Below are 18,390 nucleotides of genomic sequence, written 5' to 3' on the forward strand. Positions count from 1 at the left end.
GCCTCCCAAAGTGCTGGGATTACAGGCTTGAGCCACCGCGCCCGGCCTCAAGGGATCCTTTTGCCTCAGCCTCCAGAGTAGCTGGACCCACAGGTGTGCTCCCCCAGCTTGCTTTTTAAATTTTTTAATTTTTAGTAGAGATGAGATCTCGCTATGTGAGATCTCGCTATGTTGTTCAGGCTGATCTCAAACTCCTGGGCTCAAGTGATCCACCTTGACCTTCCAAAGTGCTGGGATTACAGGTGTAAACAACTGTGCCTGGCCTATCCCTTCTTTAGAAGATCTTTTCTCAGATTGATTAAGACTCAGTATTAGTAGGTAAAAAAGTCATCAGCTGATATCTTGAACTCTAGAACTTAACTTCAGTTACTGAACCTTGATTTCTCCAAAAAGCTCTTTCTGAATTATGAGTAATCTGAAAGAAAAACTACAGAGAAATATATTTGCTATTTTAATATATAAACAGAGCTCTGTTTTATATTTAAATTGTTGATTTGATGAATTAGTAGGGAAGTTAAATCAGTGACAAACTGGGACAGAATGAAGCCAAGTATTCAATGTCTGAAACTCTAAGTAGTTTTTGGACTGGATTGTCTTTTATTCATGTAAGTACTCCATCTGTTAATGCATTTTCTCTCCAAAATAAAGCTATGCTTGAAACATCATTATTATAGCATGTGTTCAAGGCTGTTTTTCCATTATAGGGGATGAATTTGTACTTGTCCCCACATTTTATTTTTTTTTTGGATACAGGGTCTCACTCTGTCACTCAGGCTGGAGTGTAGTAGCATGATCACAGCTCACTGCAGCCTCGACCTCCTAGGCTCAGGTGATCTTCCCACCTCAGACTCCTGGGTAGCTGGAACTACAGGTGCATGCCACCACGCCTGGCTAATTTTTTGTAGAGATGGGGTTTTGCCATGTTGCTCAGGCTGGTCTCGAACTCCTGGCCTCAAGTGATTGCCCACCTAGGCCTCCCATAGTGTTAGGATTACAGGCATGAGCCACCGCACTCTGCCTGTCGCCTGTCTTCACTTTTTTAAAGGACCTCTCTTAAGACTTGTGACAGTAATAACTCATTTGTTAACTGTTCACTTAGCACTGTGCTAAGCATTTCACCTATGATGTATCTCATTTAATCCTTACAACCTCATGAGGGTACTGTTATCCCCATTTTTCAGGTGAGTAAATTATTTGCCTAATTTTAGAACACACAACTTACAGATATTAGAGCAGGAGGCTGACTCTGAGTGGAGAACTGGATGGAACATTGCAGGTGGCTTGCAGGCAGTGTTCGTGGAGAAGAGTGATAACCCTTCATCTTGAATCTGGGCTCTGTTCATTAGTACCCTGCTCTACAAGCCAGGTGTGCAGATGCTATAGGAGGCAAGAGCAGCTGAGTGCTTCTTGGACCTGATGGGGCCCAACAGCTACTTGTTGGATGATTAAGTGCACTCGCATCCTGGGTAGAAACCTTTTTCCTAAGTGGAGTTATTAAACACTATTGCTTCGTCCTTAGTAGTCTTATAGCTACCTACAAGGGCTTTAAGTTTTGAAAACAAAGCAAGATTGTAATTTTAAACATACAGGGAACCTAAAGCACTTTTTATTTTTTACATTAGCATGCATAAGTTGTATCATTTTACTAAGCACATAGAAGAGTTCTCAATTAGAAGCACTCTAAACTTTAGGGGGAAAGCTTTTGTGTCTTAGACTAAGAAATTATCGTGTATTAACAAAACCTTCCCCTTCACCTCACACATTTTTTTCCAGAGTGCATTATACCTTTTATGGGGTACTTTTTCTTTTCTTTTTTTTATCACCCAGGCTGGAGTGCAGTGGCGCAGTCTCAGCTCACTGCAACCTCCACCTCCCAGGTTCAAGCAATTCTCCTGTCTCAGCCTCCCAAGTAGTTGGGATTACAGCTGTGCGCCACCATGCCTAATTTTTTTGGTATTTTTAGTAGAGATGGGGTTTTACCATGTTGGCCAGGCTGGTCTCGAACTCCTAACCTCAGGGGATCCACCCTTCTCAGCCTTCCAGAATGCTAGGATTACAGGCGTGAGCTATGGGATACATTTTTCTTTTCTTTTTTCTTTCTTTCTTTTTTTTGGGGAGGGGGGATGGAGTCTTGCTCTGTCGCCCAGGCTGGAGTGCAGTGGCACGATCTCGGCTCACTGCAACCTCTGCCTCCTGGGTTCAGGTGATTCTTCTGCCTCAGCCTCCTGAGTAGCTGGGACTACAGGTGTATGCCACCATGCCCGGCTAATTTTTGTATTTTCAGTAGAGATGGGGTTTTACCATATTGGCCAGGCTGGTCTCAACCTCCTGAGGTTGAGACTGTGTCTGGCCGCTCTGGGGTACATTTTTCTAAAGCTCCTTTTTATCGTGAAATAATTCATACGTACAAAAAAGAATGTTGGGTGAACACTAGCAGCATTTGCTTCAGATTCCTTTTTCGTTATTTTTGTTTTTTGGCTTGAGTTTTTTTTTTTTTTTTTTTTTTTTTAGATGGAGTCGCCCTGTCATGCAGGCTAGAGTGCAGTGGTGTGATCTCAGTTTACTGTAACCTCTGCCTTTTGGGTTCAAGTGATTCTCCTGCCTCAGCCTCCCTGAGTAGCTGGGATTACAGGTGCCCACCACCATGCCTGGCTAATTTTTGTATTTTTAAGACAGACAGGGTTTAACCATGTTGGCCAGGGTAGTCTCAAACTCCTGACCTCAAGTGATCTGCCCGCCTCCCAAAGTGCTGGAATTACAGGTGTAAGCCACCATGCCTGGCCTTGAAATCTTCTTTTGAAAAAGAAAACATTACAGATATGATTGAAGGTTGATCTTACTTCTTCCCTTCCAGCAATAATTGCAACCATAAATTCATTCTCTATTTTTTTAAAAGGGTTTTCTCTTCCTTATTTGACAGAATAAAATAGAGAATTGAAAATCCAGATAATCATTTTTGTTACAAAGCGGCAAAGAAAAATCATCCTTATTAATAATTAAAAGTTGGCCAGGAGCGGTGGCTCACGCCTGTAATCCCAGCACTTTGGGCAGCTGAGGCCAGTGGATCATTTGAGGTCAGGAGTTCGAGACCAGCCTGGCCAACATGGTGAAACCCCATCTCTACTAAAAATACAAAAAAAAAAAAAAAAAAAGCCGGGCATGGTAGTGCATGCCTATAATCCCAGCTACTCAGGAGGCTGAGGCAGGAGAATAGCTTGAACCCAGGAGGCGGAGGTTGTAGTGAGCCAAGACTGCACCATTGCACTCCAGCCTGGGCAACAAGAGCTGAAACTCCTTTAAAAATAAAATAAAATAAAAGTTGTGACGTGGGGGAGATTCCTACCCTGCCCTCAAACCTTATTGTCTAAATCACCAAAGACATTCTGAGCACCTGAGCCGTTATGATTCTTGCCCAAGAATCTGTGAATATGAGTTCAGCTTTAAAGCAGCAGGTTATACATGAAGAGAAGGGCAAGGTTGAAAAACCTCTTTCCTGAAGGTTTAAGTGGGCCCTTCCTCTGACTCATAATCTCCAGAGAAGGGGCTTAAGGACTTTGGAGTTTTAAACTAGTGGTTCTATGGTCAGGCAAATGGTTTAGGCGTGCTGGTTCTTAAACTTGTCTAATTATAAGTATCACCTGGAAAGTTTCTGAAAGCTGCAAATGCCTGGGTTTCGTATTCAGCTTACCAAATCAGCATCTCTGTAGGCAAAGCACTAACAGAACTTTCCAAGCGAGTCAGATCATTAGCAACTTTGGGGAAACCTCTAATTGTGGAATGCTCAAACTGACTCATTTCCACTTCACAAATTTCCCCCAAAGTGCAATAGGAAAAATAAAATGGACCCTTTGTATGAAATTGACTTATGGTACACTGTGGTGGCAGGGGGCAGTCACCACCTGCTGATGGTGATGCTCTGGATCCTACCCCTCTTTTTTCTGCAGTTGCTGCTCTGTGTGTCTGTGACTTGTCCCCAGCACAGTGTGACGTCAACTGCTGCTGTGATCCTGACTGCAGCTCTGTGGATTTCAGTGTCTTTTCTGCCTGCTCAGTTCCAGTTGTCACGTAAGTTTACGTATGACATATGCAATTTTGATAAAATTTGACCAGGATAATACAATTTGGGGAAAGGGAAAACTTTCCCAGGCTTAAAAACCCAAACCTGATTTCCGGTGTTTTGCATCGTTCTGAAGCCATACTATCCAAACAAATATGTAAAAAAGTAGCTGTCCCTGGCCAGGTGCGGTGGCTCACACCGTAATCCCAGCACTTTTGGGAGGCTGAGGTGGGTGGATCACCAGATCAGGAGATTGAGACCATTCTGGCTATCACAGTGAAACCCCGTCTCTACTAAAAATCCAAACAAATTAGCCGGGCGTGGTGGCGGGTACCTGTCCCAGCTACTGGGGAGGCTGAGGCAGGAGAATGGTGTGAACCCGGGAGGCGGAGCTTGCAGTGAGCAGAGATCTCGCCACTGCACTCCAGCCTGGGCGACAGAGTGAGACTCGTCTCAAAAAAAAAAAAAAAGTAGCTGTCCCTTATCTGCATTCAACCAGGTGACTGTGAGGGCAAAAGAGAAGAGAGAATGTACATTAAAAGAATGTAATGAAACCTCTTTGTTTAGAGATTGAATCACATTTCAATTTGAGTTGTAAACAGACAGTGGTCACATTTTTTGTATCAGTGAATTAGTATAGCCTAGGGTGAAAAGTGCAGTTTAATTTCACAGCTTTTGTTGTGGACATAGTACTTGTAACAAAAAATTAGATAAGAAATCTTTGTTTGTACTTTTCTGATATGTAAATCTACCAGGAATTCTCACAGTTCGCATTGTATAGAACAATGAAAAATGACATTCCCAGCTGATTATAAGGTAAAGAAATAATCTGTTCTGAATGATCTCTTATAATTGAGATTTCAAGCCTTTTTTTTTTTTTTTTTAAATGAGATGGAGTCTCGCTCTGTCGCCCAGAGTGGAGTGCAGTGGTGCGATAGTGGCTCACTGCAACCTCTGCCTCCTGGCTTCAAGCAATTCTCCTTTCTCAGCCTCCCAAGCAGCTGGGACCATAGGTGCTCGCCACAATACCTGGCATATTTTTAGTAGAGCCGGGGTTTCGCCATATTGGTCAGGCTGGTCTCGAACTGCTGACCTCAGGTGATCCGCCCGCCTTGGCCTCCCAAAGTGCTGGGATTTCAGACGTAAGCCAACGCGCCTAGCTTCAAGGCTTTTTGAAAAACTAGCAGCACTTAGAAGAGGCTCATTAATTCAGGATGGGACCAACTTAGTATTCAGAGATAGCTAATTTAAATTTAGCCTTATAGCAAGTTTTAGCAATTGATATTTGATAGGTGAACCTTTTAAGAGGTACAATGGGTTTTTCCTGTGGGAAACTATTTTATTGACTAATGGGATTTTGAGCCTATTTCTAGTATTGTAAAAATGCTCAGAGAACAGGGCAATGTAGTCAGATTAATTTTCTGGCTACCTGGCCTGTAGCATGTTTCAGTATTTGTTGAAAATCATTCTGTTTTCCTCCCTTAGTAAATACAGGAGCCTGAAAGTGAGATTTTTGCTCCAACTTGGGGCTATTTTTTTTTTTTTTTTTGAGACAGGCTGCTTTGTTGCCCAGGCTGGAGGGCAGGGGCTCCATCTTGGCTCACTGCAACCTCCACCTCCCGGGTTCAAGCAATTTTCCTGCCTCAGCCTCCTGAGGAGCTGGGACTACAGGCGTGTGCCACCACGCCCAGCTAATTTTTTGTATTTTTAGTTGAGACAGGATTTCACCGTGTTAGGATGTTCTCGAACTCCTGACCTCGTGATCCGCCCACCTCAGCCTCCCAAAGTGCTGGGATTACAGGTGTGAGCCACCGCGCCCCGCCTGGAGGATCTCTTTACTTCTGAACCATTAGTGCCTAGTAGAGCTCCTGCCACGTAGTGGGCCCTCATTAAGAATGAGTTGAATTGGCTGGGCACGGTGTTTCATGCCTGTAATCCCAGCTCTTTGGGAGACGGAGGTGTGTGGATCACTTGAGGTCAGGAGTTCGAGACCAGCCTGGCCAAGGCGGTGAAACCCCGTCTTTACTAAAAATACAAAAATTAGCTGGGTGTGGTGATGGGTGCCTGTAATCCCAGCTACTCAGAGGCTGAGGTGGGAGAATCGCTTGAACCTGGGAGGCAGAGGTTGCAGGAGCCAAGATTGCGCCATTGCACTCTAGCCTGGGCAACAAGAACGAAACTCTGTCAAAATAATAATAATAATAATAATAATAATAATAATAATAATGAGTTGAATGGATGAATGAATTTCTCCTCTCCATCTCTAACTGATTTCCTAGTGTCCCTTTTTGACTTCCTCTACCATTAGTCTTTTAGGCAGACACCAGGCCAGAAACCTGGAGGCTCCCCTGACCCCTGCCTCTTCCTTTCACTTTTCCTGTCTCAGCAGTCTTTTCTTTCTCCCAACCTTTCTTGAGCACCTCCTGATGCCAGCACCAGGGACATAAAGATGAGTTAGGCACTCTCCTGCCTTCAAAGAACTTACCATTGAGTAAGGGAGATAGAAGAGTGGATGGCAGTTTCTACATCAAGCACGATGAGAAGGCAGAGGAATGGCATCTAACTCAGCCTCACTAAGAAATGCTCCCCAGAAGACAGGAGCTGAGCTGGGTCCTGAAGGACACGTGGAAGATGGTCAGCATGGACCGAGGGGAAGGGCATTCCAGGCAGAGGGAGCTGCATGGGCAGAGATGGGGGATGCAGGATGGCCTGCTTAACTGCAGGTAACTCAGTGTGGCCAGAGAGGGGTGGGGTGAGAGGAGCATAGCAAAGAGATCAGGGGTCAGGTCCCCAGGGGCCTTGTGTGTATGCTGAGGGGTTTGGACTCTGTCCTGAAGTCCACAGGGCCTGGGTTGTTAAGAGGATCAGATTCACATCTTCTGTAATTCTGCAGCAGCATGTGCAGTGGATCACAAGGCCAAGCCTGGTGGCAGAGAACCAAGTAAAAAGCTATTGCAGATGTGGATTAACGGTTTCCCTCCCCACCTTCCCCAAAAGCTGTGACAGTGGGGCTAGAGAGAAGTATCTAGATCTGATGATGATACTGAAATACTGCGCAGGATTGGGGAGGTGGTTGACTGGAGGGGAGTAAGGAGTCCCATTCTGTGGAGCCTTCCATCACTCTAGCCCTTATGGTCGTCCATCCCTGCTCCTGCTTTATGAGCTCACACCTCATCCTGTCAGGCGCTCACTAAAAGACCTTCAGAAGTTATTATCTATAGGCTTCTTAGCCTGGATTCAGATTGATTCCCACCTTCTTTCAGAGCCTGTTGCCTGCTACCAGCCATCTTGAATCCACTCCAGTCCAACCTCGGTACTCAGAGTTTCCCAAAGACCATGAGTCATTACCCAGCCTTGGCCATTGCTGTTCTTGCACTTGGATTTGCTTCCCATTCCTACTGTCTGTCTGATTTCTACTTATCCTTTAAGGCCCAGTAAAAACTGAATGATAATATCCAGTCTTGGCAAGAGTACAGGGAAATAGGCACTCTTACTACAGTGTTCGTGAGAATGTATATTGTGCCCTTCTAGAGGGCAATCTGGGAGTGTGTCTCAGAAGCCTTAAATAATGTTACCTGCCTTTTGGCTTAGCAGTTCCACTTCAGGAAACATATCCTAAGGAAACACCTGGAGATACTCATAAAGATATAAGTATAAGGATGTCATTATAGCATTACATATAATTGGGGAAAATTAGAAACCTAAACCAACAGTAGAGAATTGGTTAAACAAATTGGGGTATTAATAGGCTGGTATACAATGAAGCCACTTAGTATAATATTGCAAGTGCATATTAGGCATTATATATTAAGTGAGAAAAGCCTTAAAACAGTATGTAGAATATGGTCCCATTTTTGTTATGACTTTGTCTCTATACCATTATCTATCTGTCCAGCTAACTTTTTTTTTTTTTTTTTTTTTGTAGAGACAAGGTCTCACTTTGTTGCCCAGTCTGGTCTTGAGCTCCTGGCTTCAAGTGATCCTCCTGCCGTGGCCTTCCCAAAGTACTGGCATGGTAGGCGTGAGTCACTGTGCCCAGCCTCTATATTTTTTTGAGACAGGTCTTGCTCTGTCACCCAGGCTGGAGTGCAGTGACACGATCATAGTTCACTGTAACCTTGCTCCTGGGCTCAAGTCCTCCTACCTCAGGCTCCCAAGTAGTTAGAACTATGGGCATCTGCCAGCATGCTGGGCTAATTTTTTCTTTGATTTTGTAGAGATAGGGGTCTGTGTTGCCCAGGCTGGTCTTGAATTCCTGGCCTCAAGTGATCCTCCTCAGCCTCCCAAAATGCTGGGATTAGAGGCATGAGCCATGGTGCTTGGCCTGTACCATATCCATATCTATAGCAAATTGATTGGGGTTTGTCAAATCTGGGATTGGTTGAAGACTTACAACTTCCTTTTTTTTTTTTTTTTTTGAGACAGAGTCTCACTGTGTCGCCCAGGCTGGAGTGTAGTGGCATGATCTTGGCTCACTGCAACCTCCCAGGCTCAAGCAATACTCCTGCCTCAGTCTCCGCATGCCACCACGCCTGGCTAATTTTTGTATTTTTAGCAGAGACAGGGTTTCGCCATGTTGGCCAGGCCTGACCTGAGGTGATCCACTGGCCTCAGCCTCCCAAAGTTCGGGGATTATAGGCATGATCCACTGTGCCTGGCCCTGTACCATAACTTGTAAGCATTAAACCTTCCAGATGACTGATCTCAGGTGGTCCACCCGCCTCGGCCTCCCAAAGTGCTGGGATTACAGGCATGAGCCACACTGTGCCTGCCCCTGTACCATAACTTCTAAGCATTAAACCTTCCAGATGACTCCACATTTTCTTATTCTCACAGTCCTTTGAAGACAGCTTTATTCTAAAGACAAGGAATTTGGATCTGTTCTGGGTACTTTTAAACAATCTGAAGGTCTGCAAAATTTTATCTAATTGATGCTATCAGAGTTTATAAGGTTCATTGACATAAAAATTATACCCTGATCTACATTTCTTGACAAGATTTCCTTAAAAGCTATTCTACTTGTCTCAATTTTTTTTTTTTTTTTCTTAGAGGAAAAAATTTTTAATGCCAAACTTTTTTTTTTTTTTTTTTTTTTTTTTAAAAAGAGATCAGGGTCTCAGTATGTTGCCAGACTGGCCTCGAACTCCTGACCTCAAGTGATCCTCCCATCTTAACCTCCTGAGTAGTTGGTAATATAGGTGCATGCTACTGTGCTTGGCCCAAATGCAAATTTTTTTTTTTTTTTTTTGAGATGGAGTCTTGCTCTGTCACCCAGGCTAGAGTACAGTGGCACGATCTCGGCTCACTGCAAGCTCCACCTCCCGGGTTCATGCCATTCTCCTGCCTTAGCCTCCTGAGTAGCTGGGACTACAGGCGCCCACCACCATGCCTGGCTAATGTTTTGTATTTTTAATGGAGACGGGGTTTCACTGTGTTTGCCAGGCTGGTCTCGATCCCTTGACCTCGTGATCCGCCTGCCTCGGCCTCCCAAAGTGCTGGGATTACAGGTGTGAGCCACCATGCCCGACCAATGCAAAATATTTTAACACAGAATAAACTAAACAAAAATGGATTCAGCCGGGTGTGGTGACTCATCCCTGTAATCCCAACACTTCGGGAGGCCGAGGCGGGTGGATCATCTGAGGTAAGGAGTTTGAGACCAGCCTGGCCAACATGGTGAAACCCTGTCTCTAATGAAAATACAAAAATCAGCCAGGCGTGGTAGTGCACACCTGTAGTCCCAACTACTTGGGAGGCTGAGGCAGGAGAATCACTTGAACCTGGGATGCAGAGTTTGCAGTGAGCTGAGATCATGCCACTGCATTCCAGCCTGGGAGAGTGAGACTACATCTCAAAAAAAAGATCCATTTTTTTTTTTTTGAGATGAAGTATCACTGTATTGCCAGGCTGGAGTGCAGTGGCGCGATCTCGGCTCACTGCAACCTCCGCCCTTTTGGTTCAAACGATGTTCGTGCCTCAGCCTCCGTAGTAGCTGGGATTACAGGCACACGCCACCATGCCCGGCTAATTTTTGTATTTTTAGTAGAGATGGGGTTTTACCATCTTGGTCAGGCTTGTCTCAATCTCCTGATCTTGTGATCCGCCCACCTCGGCCCCCCAAAGTGCTGGGATTACAGGTGTGAGCCACCGTGCCCTGCCGGATTCAATTCTAATGTCATGCTTTCATAAATATCCTCCACATAACTGTTAACATAGTATAGTACAAGCATCTGACAGTTTTTAAATAATCTTGCTAAGATTGTGTGCTTATGTCTTGTAACTTCATATTATTATTTTTTTAATTTTCAGGGGTGACAGCCAGTTTTGTAGTCAAAAAGCAGTCATCTATTCATTGAATTTTACAGCAAACCCACCTCAAAGAGTATTTAAACTTGTTGAACAGATTAGTCCATCTATTTTCTGCATTCATATTACAAACTGTAAGTATTTGACATTGATATGTTTTGTGAAACTCTGGAAATTTTTTCTCAAAGTTATGGAAAAATGTCTCAGATTTATTGTATGATTATGATTATTATTTTTTTGAGACAGAGTCTTGCTCTGTCATCTAGGCTAGAGTGCAGTAGCACAGTCTCAGCTCACTGCAACCTCTACCTCCCAGATTGAAGTGATTCTCCTGCCTCAGCCTACTGAGTAGCTGGGATTACAGGTGCCTGCCACCACGCCTGGCTAATTTTTGTGGTTTCTTTTGTTTGTTTGTTTGTTTTGAGACGGAGTTTCACTCTTGTTGCCCAGGCTGGAGTGCAATGGCTCGATCTCAGCTCACCACAACCCCAGCCTCTTGGGTTCAAGCAAGTCTCTTGCCTCAGCCTCCCAAGTAGCTGGGATTACAGGCATGGACCACCATGCCCAGCCAGTTTTGTATTTTTAGTAGAGTTGGAGTTTCTCCATGTTGGTCAGGCTGGTCTCAAACTCCCGACCTCAGGTGATCTGCCCGCCTCAGCCTCCCAAAGTGCTGGGATTACAGGGCCACCGCGTCCAGCCCCCTTTTTTTTTTTTTTTTTGAGACAGAGTCTTACTCTGTCACTCAGGCTGGAATGCAGTGGCACGATCTCAGCTCACTGCAACCTCTGCCTCCCGGGTTCAAGTGATTCTCCTGCCTCAGCCTTCCGAGTAGCTGAGATTACAGGCACCTGCCACCACACCCAGCTAATTTTTTATTTTCACTAGAGATAGGGTTTCACCACGTTGGCCAGGCTAGTCTCAAACTCCTGTCGTTAAATGATTCTCCTGCCTCGACCTCTCAAAATGCTGAGATTACAGGTGTGAACTGCCTCGTCCAACCCTCAGTTAGATTTAAAGCAATTATTCTATGTTTTGCTATATGTATAGTGTATCTCTTTAGAGACCATTTCACAGGTAATAGGAAGTAACTTTATAGATCTGTGGGCATGCACATTTTCTTTAAAAGTAATTATGCTTGTGTAGTTGTCTTTTGAAACCTTATACTTATCTCAAAGGTGTTTATAATATGCAGACATACATAGGAATCTAGGTTTCTATATATACATGTGTTTTTTTAACTTTATTTCCTCCTGGTTTAATGGTTGAAAATCAGGCTCAGCTTTGAACATTACCTGTGGTTTCTATTTCCTTTTTTTCTTTTATTTTTACTAAGAATATTTGCATGAAAACAGGATCTTTATTTTTATCTGAGCATTTAGCTCAAATATATTTCTAGATCCAAAGTACAAGTGCATGTAAAATGTTATCAGGATATCAAAGATCAGAGACACATTTATGCTTTTATTTGTCAATTAAACTCTGTCATATTTTCAGAATATCTTTACAGATTTTGGTTTTATTCTCTTGTGATTGAACAGACAGATGCTCTGTGTGGTTTGTAGTCTGAAGTGATAACTGGCCAGTGACTCAGGTTCTCTGTCGTAACACCAGCCCAGTGAACATGCCAGCCTGCTCCCTTCTCTCTCTTCTGTACACAGCACATTTTTCTCCAGGACTTTCACAGTGGCTGTGTGAGAGTAGAAATCGGATTCTTTCATTCCCACAGCCATCCGGAGAGAGCTTCTCCTTACAGGTTGATACAGCAGACTCATCAGTCCATGGGCTAGAGAAATAGACAGATTATTATTGGCTTCTGTTGTGCTGTTCACTTGTAAATGCTATCAACTATTACTTCCCCATTATTAGAAGAAGCAGGCTGAGTCTGGAGGTCCTGTTTATTGAATAAGCTTTAAAAATTCCTGGGAGAAGTGAATATGGAAAAAGACACTTTTTTTTTTTTTTTGAGATGGAGTCTTGCTCTGTCGCCCAGCCTGGAGTATAGTGGCGCCATCTCAGCTCACTGCAACCTCTGCCTCCTGGGTTTCAGCGATTCTCCTGCCTCAGCCTCCTGAGTAGCTGGGATTACAGTTGTGCACCACCATGCCTGGCCAATCTTTGTATTTTTAGTAGAGACAAGGTTTCACCATTTGGCCAGGCTGGTCTCAAACTCCTGACCTCAGGCGATCCGCCCACCTTGGCCTCCCAAAGTGCTGAGATTACAGGTGTGAGCCAATGTGCCCAGCCAAGACACTATTTGTTTTTTACATCAGCCTTAATGCTATTAAAAACTGTTTCCAAAACCTTTATATATATCATACATACTATACATATATTTTATACCGATTTAAAATACTGTTTTTTTTAAAAAAAAACAGATAAGCCTGCATTATCCTTTATTAATCCAGAAGTACCTGATGAAAATAATTTTGATACATTGATGAAAACATCTGATGGTTTTACACTGAATGCTGAATCAGATATTTCCTTCACAACCAAACTGGATATTCCTACTACTGCTAAATATAAGGTGAGCCTGAACTTGATTGATTCTTTTCATCCCATCACAAATGTCTTGTCCTTGTAAGTTAATTTTCAGGTTACCAGCAAAACTGTCTTCGCTGAGACAGAGTTGATATTATAGACTAAATAACTTAATGTTCATGCCTACAAATCAAAGATCATGAAAATTAAAACTGAATATTTGAAGATGGATTAAAGACTTAAATGTAAGACCTAACACCATACAAACCCTAGAAGAAAACCCAGGCAATACCATTCAGGACATAGGCATGGGCAAAGACTTCATGAGTAAAACAACCAAAAGCAATGGCAACAAAAGCCAAAATTGACAAATGGGATCTAATTAAACTAAAGAGCTTCTGCACAGCAAAAGAAACTACCATCAGAGTGAACAGGTGACCTACAGAATGGGAAAAAATTTTTGCAGTCTACCCATATGACAGAGGGCTAATATCCAGAATCTACAAGGAACTTAAATAAATTTACAAGGAAAAAACAACCCAATCAAAAAGTGGGTGAAGGATATGAACAGACACTTTTCAAAAGAAGACATTTATGCGGCCAACAAACCTATGAAAAAAAGCTCATCACTGGTCATTAGAGAAATGCAAATCAAAACCACAATGAGATACCATCTCACGCCAGTTAGAATGACGATTGTTAAAAAGTCGGGAAACAATAGGTGCTGGAGAGGATGTGGAGAAATAGGAACACTTTTACAGTTGGTGGGAGTGTAAATTAGTTCAACCATTGTGGAAGACAGTGTGGCGATTCCTCAAGGATCTCGAACCAGAAATACCATTTGACTGAGCAATTCCATTACTGAGTATGTACTGAAAGGATTAAAAATCATTCTGTAAAGACACATGCCCTTGTATGTTTATTGCAGCACTATTCACAATAGCAAAGACTTGGAACCAACCCAAATGCCCATCAATGATAGACTGGATGTAGAAAATGTGGCACATATACAACATGTAATACTAAACAGCCATAAAAAAGGATGAGTTCATGTCCTTTGCAGGGACATGGATGAAGCTGGAAACCATCATTCTCAGCAGACTAACACAGGAACAGAAAACAAAACACCGCATGTCCTCATAAGTGGGAGTTGAACAATGAGAACACATGGACACAGGGAGGGGAACATCACACACCGGGGTCTGTTGGGGGGTGGGGGGCTTGGGGAGGGGATAGCATTAGGAGAAATACCTAATGTAGATGATGGGTTGATGGGTGCAGCAAACCACCATGGCATGTGTATATCTATGTAACAAACCTGCACGTTCTGCACATGTATCCCAGAACTTAAAGTATAATAATAAAAATAAAACAAAACTGAGTATTTGAATTCTGAATAGAGGATTTAAGGTTGTTTATTCTGTGATAAACTTGTATTTTGTCTCTTCAGAGTTCTTTGTTCTCCTCAACCTTAAAAGATGTAGCAAAATGCTTGAGGCACGTTGCTGAGACCATGGAGTAGATTAGTTGGATACCTGGTCATCTTCTCAAAATTGTATTTAGTTTTACGGATTTTGGAAGATGTGTGCTGTTTTATGTCTATTCAGTAGTACATCTTTAAATGCAACACATATTAACTTTGAATGAACCTTCACATTTTTGGAACCTTAACTTTTTTTAAAAGGAAAGTATGAAAGCAACATGTACTAGTTCTAAAAGTTCAAAGTATAGAGGCATATAAGTAAAAGTTGAAAGATCCCTGTATCCATTAAAATTCATACTGCAAATCACTTTGAAAAGATTGGTGTGTATTCTTACTGATTTTTAAATATGTCTATTATAATGTATATATGGTGTTGTATAGAAGTGGGATTTATAGCTATCCATGTTGTTCTAGAAAATTCTTTTTTCAGTGGTAAGTCATGTGCATCTTCCCATGTCAATATAAAATTTACCATTGAGCATTTTCCATGTTCTGGCACTGTGAAGAGCTTTTCAGGCATTACTTCATGCACCCCTCTGGGAGGGATACACCATTGTCTCCATTTACCTGATGAGAAAAACTTAGGCACGGGAAAGTAACTTGTCAGAACTAGTGATAGAGCTGCTGCTGCTTCTTTTTTTTTTTTTTGAGACAGAGTCTTGCTCTGTTGCCCAGGCTGGAGTGCAGTGGTGTGATCTCGGCTCACTGCAACCTCCGCCTCTCAGGTTCAAGCGATTCTCCCACCTCAGCCTCCCAAGTAGCTGGGATTGCAGGCACCCACAATCATGATCAGCTAATTTTTGTATTTTTGTAGAGACAGGGTTTCACCATGTTGGCCAGGCTGGTCTTCAGCTAACTTTTGTGTTTTTGTAGAGACGGGGTTTCACCATGTTGGCCAGGCTGGTCTTGAACTCCTGACCTCAGGTGATCTGCTCACCTCGGCCTCCCAAAGTGCTGGGATTACAGGTGTGAGCCACCGCACCCAGCCAAGAGCTGCAGTTTACAAAATATTCTTAGCGCGGTGGCTCACGCCTATAATCCCAGCACTTTGGGAGGCTGAGGCGGGCAAATCACTTGAGGTCAGGAGTTCCACACCAGCCTGGATGATATAGTGAAACCCCATGTCTACTAAAATACAAAAATTAGCAGAGCATGGTGGCGCGTTCCTGTAGTTCCAGCCACTTGGAAGGCTGAGGCACGAGGATCACTTGAACCCAGGAAGCGGAGGTTGCAGTGAGCTGAGATCATGCCACTGCACTCCAGCCTGGGCAACAGAGCGAGACTCTATCTCAGGGAAAACAAAAACCAAAATATTCTTTTCTGTGTATGTATCTGAGCTGTTCCACTCTTAACAGACATGTTTCCCGTTTTTGCTTTTATCCACAATGAACATTCTCATATATACATACATTTTTGTATACTTCACTGATTAAATCCTTAGGATACATTCCTATAAATGAGTTAGTTTGGTAAAATGAATGGAAAATTTAAATATTGATACCAGATTGCTCTCCAGAAAAATTGCAGTGCTTTACACTCCCAGCTCCAGTGAGTGGAAGGACTTGTTTCCTATACTCCTGCTGGCACTGAAGCATTTGGATAAACTTGCAAGTTCGAGAAAATTGGCTATAAACCTAATAGCTATTAATCTGAGTTTTGAAGATTGGGAGATAATTTTGTGGGGTTTGGTTTTGGGAAAGAAGGCATTCTTTCATAAAATTGATTCATAAAAAATTGATTTTTATTTTAATGTATACTGTATATGTTATTTAAATAATTAATGCTAGTGAAAAATAATTCTCTCACCCCTGTGTCCAGCCACCTAGTTCCTGTCTGCAGAGGCAAACTGTTATGTCAGTGTCTCATGTACCCTTCCAGAGGAATTCCATGACTAAGAAGCGTACAAATACAGTAACATGCACACACACAAACACACATCCTTTAAAAAATGGCGACACAACTAAATGTGAGCTTCTTGAGGGCAAGGACCACATCTGTTTTTTGCTCATCACTGTGTCCCTGATGCCTGCAGTGCTGCTTGGCATGTTGTAGGTGCCCAGTAAAGTGTTGAATGAATACCTTAATTACACCATAATTACTGTTGGTTGTTGTGTTTGCAGTATGGGGTTCCTCTGCAGACTTCAGATTCGTTTCTGAGATTTCCTTCATCCCTGACATCATCTCTGTGCACTGATAATAACCCTGCAGGTAAGAAAGTGGCCATTCTTCTTTCCTTAGACATTTGCTGTTATTATTAGGTTAATGGAAAAGTAGTTGTGGTTTTTGCCGTTAAAAGTAATGACCAAAATCGCAATTATTTTTGCACCAACTTAATACCTTACATTTGTAGTAGTCCTAATTAAACAGGCCTTGTGACTAGAAACAGAATCTTCGGGTTAAAGAGGCCTCAAAGGTCATGTAGTTCAATTTCCCACTCAGGGCCAGTCTTTTCTACCACGTGCAGCCACTGCTTGAGCACTTGTAGTGATGGGGAACTGACTACCTGAGAACAGCTCACTCAATTGTTTACTTCCAGTTATTGGAAAGTTCTAAAGCATATCAACAGCTAACAATTATTAAGCACTTATTTGTGCTGGGTATTATGTTAAGTGCTTGCATGTGTTTTCCCTTTAATTCTCTCTGTAATCCCTTGAGGTTAGTATCTCTGGTTTTTTTTGTTTGTTTTTCTTTTTTTTTTTTTTTTTTTTGAGACAGTCTTGCTCTCGCCCAGGCTGGAGTGCAGTGACACCATCTCGGTTCACTGCAAACTCCGCCTCCCGGGTTCATGCCATTCTCCTGCCTCAGCCTCCCGAGTACCTGGGACTACAGGTGCCCGCCACCACGCCTGGCTAATTTTTTGTATTTTTGGTAGAGACAGGGTTTCACCATTGTTAGCCGGGATGGTCTCGATCTCCTGACCTTGTGATCTGCCCACCTCAGCCTCCCAAAGTGCTGGGATTACAGGTGTGAGCCACCACACCCGGCCAGTATCTCCCTTTTTTAGAGCAGGAAACGGAGATGTGCAGTTTCTTATTCAGGCTCACTCAGGTGGTGGTGGAGCAGGGATGCAGTTGGCCTGCAGCCTGTGCTCCCCTATGCTTCTCTCCGTTCAGGGGCCTCCAGGAGTTTGCAGAGTGGCCCCCTAGGCAGTGGAAGGCAGCAGGCTTGGCTCTGCCATCCCCAAGGGACCTCACAATGAAGAAGCTAAGTAATGGACGATAGGAAAATGTATTCTGCTGAAAAGACAATCTTGCACACACCAAGAACAGTGTAAATTAAAACCAAACCAAAGGCTGGGTGCAGCTGTTAATGCCTCTAATCGCAGCACTTTGGGAGGCTGAGGTGGGCAGATTGCTTGAGATTAGAAGTTTGAGCCTGGGCAACATAGCGAAACCCTGTCTTTATAAAAATTACAAAAATCAGGCCAGACATAGTGATGCACATCTGTAGTTCCAGCTACTCAGGAGGCTGAGGTAGGAAGATTGCTTGAGCCAGGGAGGTGGAGGTTGCAGTGAGCTGAAATTGCACCACTGCACTCCATCCTGGGTGACAGAATGAGACCCTGACTCAAAGAAAAAGAAAAAGAAAACAAAATCAAAAACAACTCCCCCACTGCGACAAAACCTAAAAACCAAACTCAGATACCATTTTCCCCTGTCAGATTGGCAAAACTCAAAAAAACTGAAGCTGTGGGGAAATAGGCACTCACCTACATAGCTGATAAGACTAAACTGGTACAACCTTGGTGAAGGGCAACTTAGCAATTTGTATCCAGATTACCAATAAATGTGCTCTTCAACCCAGCTGTTCTACTTCCAGGAGTTGATCCTACAGAAATGCTGGCCAACATGCAAAATAATAGATTGCAGCATTGTTGGTGATAGCAAAGATGGAGACAACTTAAATGCTCATTAATAGGGAACTGGTACAATAATTATGCCACATCTATAATATAATAGTAATTATCTCCAAGAAAGGAAGAGCTGCTTCATGTAAAGACAGGCCAATCTCTAAGATATATTGTTCAGTGAACAAAATGAGGGGCAAAATAGTGTATATATTG

At 43.0% G+C, this 18,390-nt stretch overlaps 1 protein-coding gene across 1 annotated transcript in view; it reads left to right on the forward strand.

Annotated features, from left to right (window-relative positions):
• The window catches only part of TCTN1 (tectonic family member 1), a 37,590-nt gene that overhangs the window by 1,845 nt on the left and 17,355 nt on the right, over positions 1 to 18,390 (forward strand). The window contains exons 2-5 of the mRNA XM_011997876.1: positions 3,945 to 4,065; positions 10,367 to 10,497; positions 12,739 to 12,890; positions 16,448 to 16,535. Coding sequence (XP_011853266.1) covers positions 3,945 to 4,065; positions 10,367 to 10,497; positions 12,739 to 12,890; positions 16,448 to 16,535 — 492 coding nt within the window. The remainder of the gene's footprint in view (positions 1 to 3,944; positions 4,066 to 10,366; positions 10,498 to 12,738; positions 12,891 to 16,447; positions 16,536 to 18,390) is intronic.

This window comes from Mandrillus leucophaeus, unplaced genomic scaffold (genome assembly GCF_000951045.1).
Source record: "Mandrillus leucophaeus isolate KB7577 unplaced genomic scaffold, Mleu.le_1.0 Scaffold55, whole genome shotgun sequence".
Classification (NCBI taxonomy): domain Eukaryota; kingdom Metazoa; phylum Chordata; class Mammalia; order Primates; family Cercopithecidae; genus Mandrillus; species Mandrillus leucophaeus.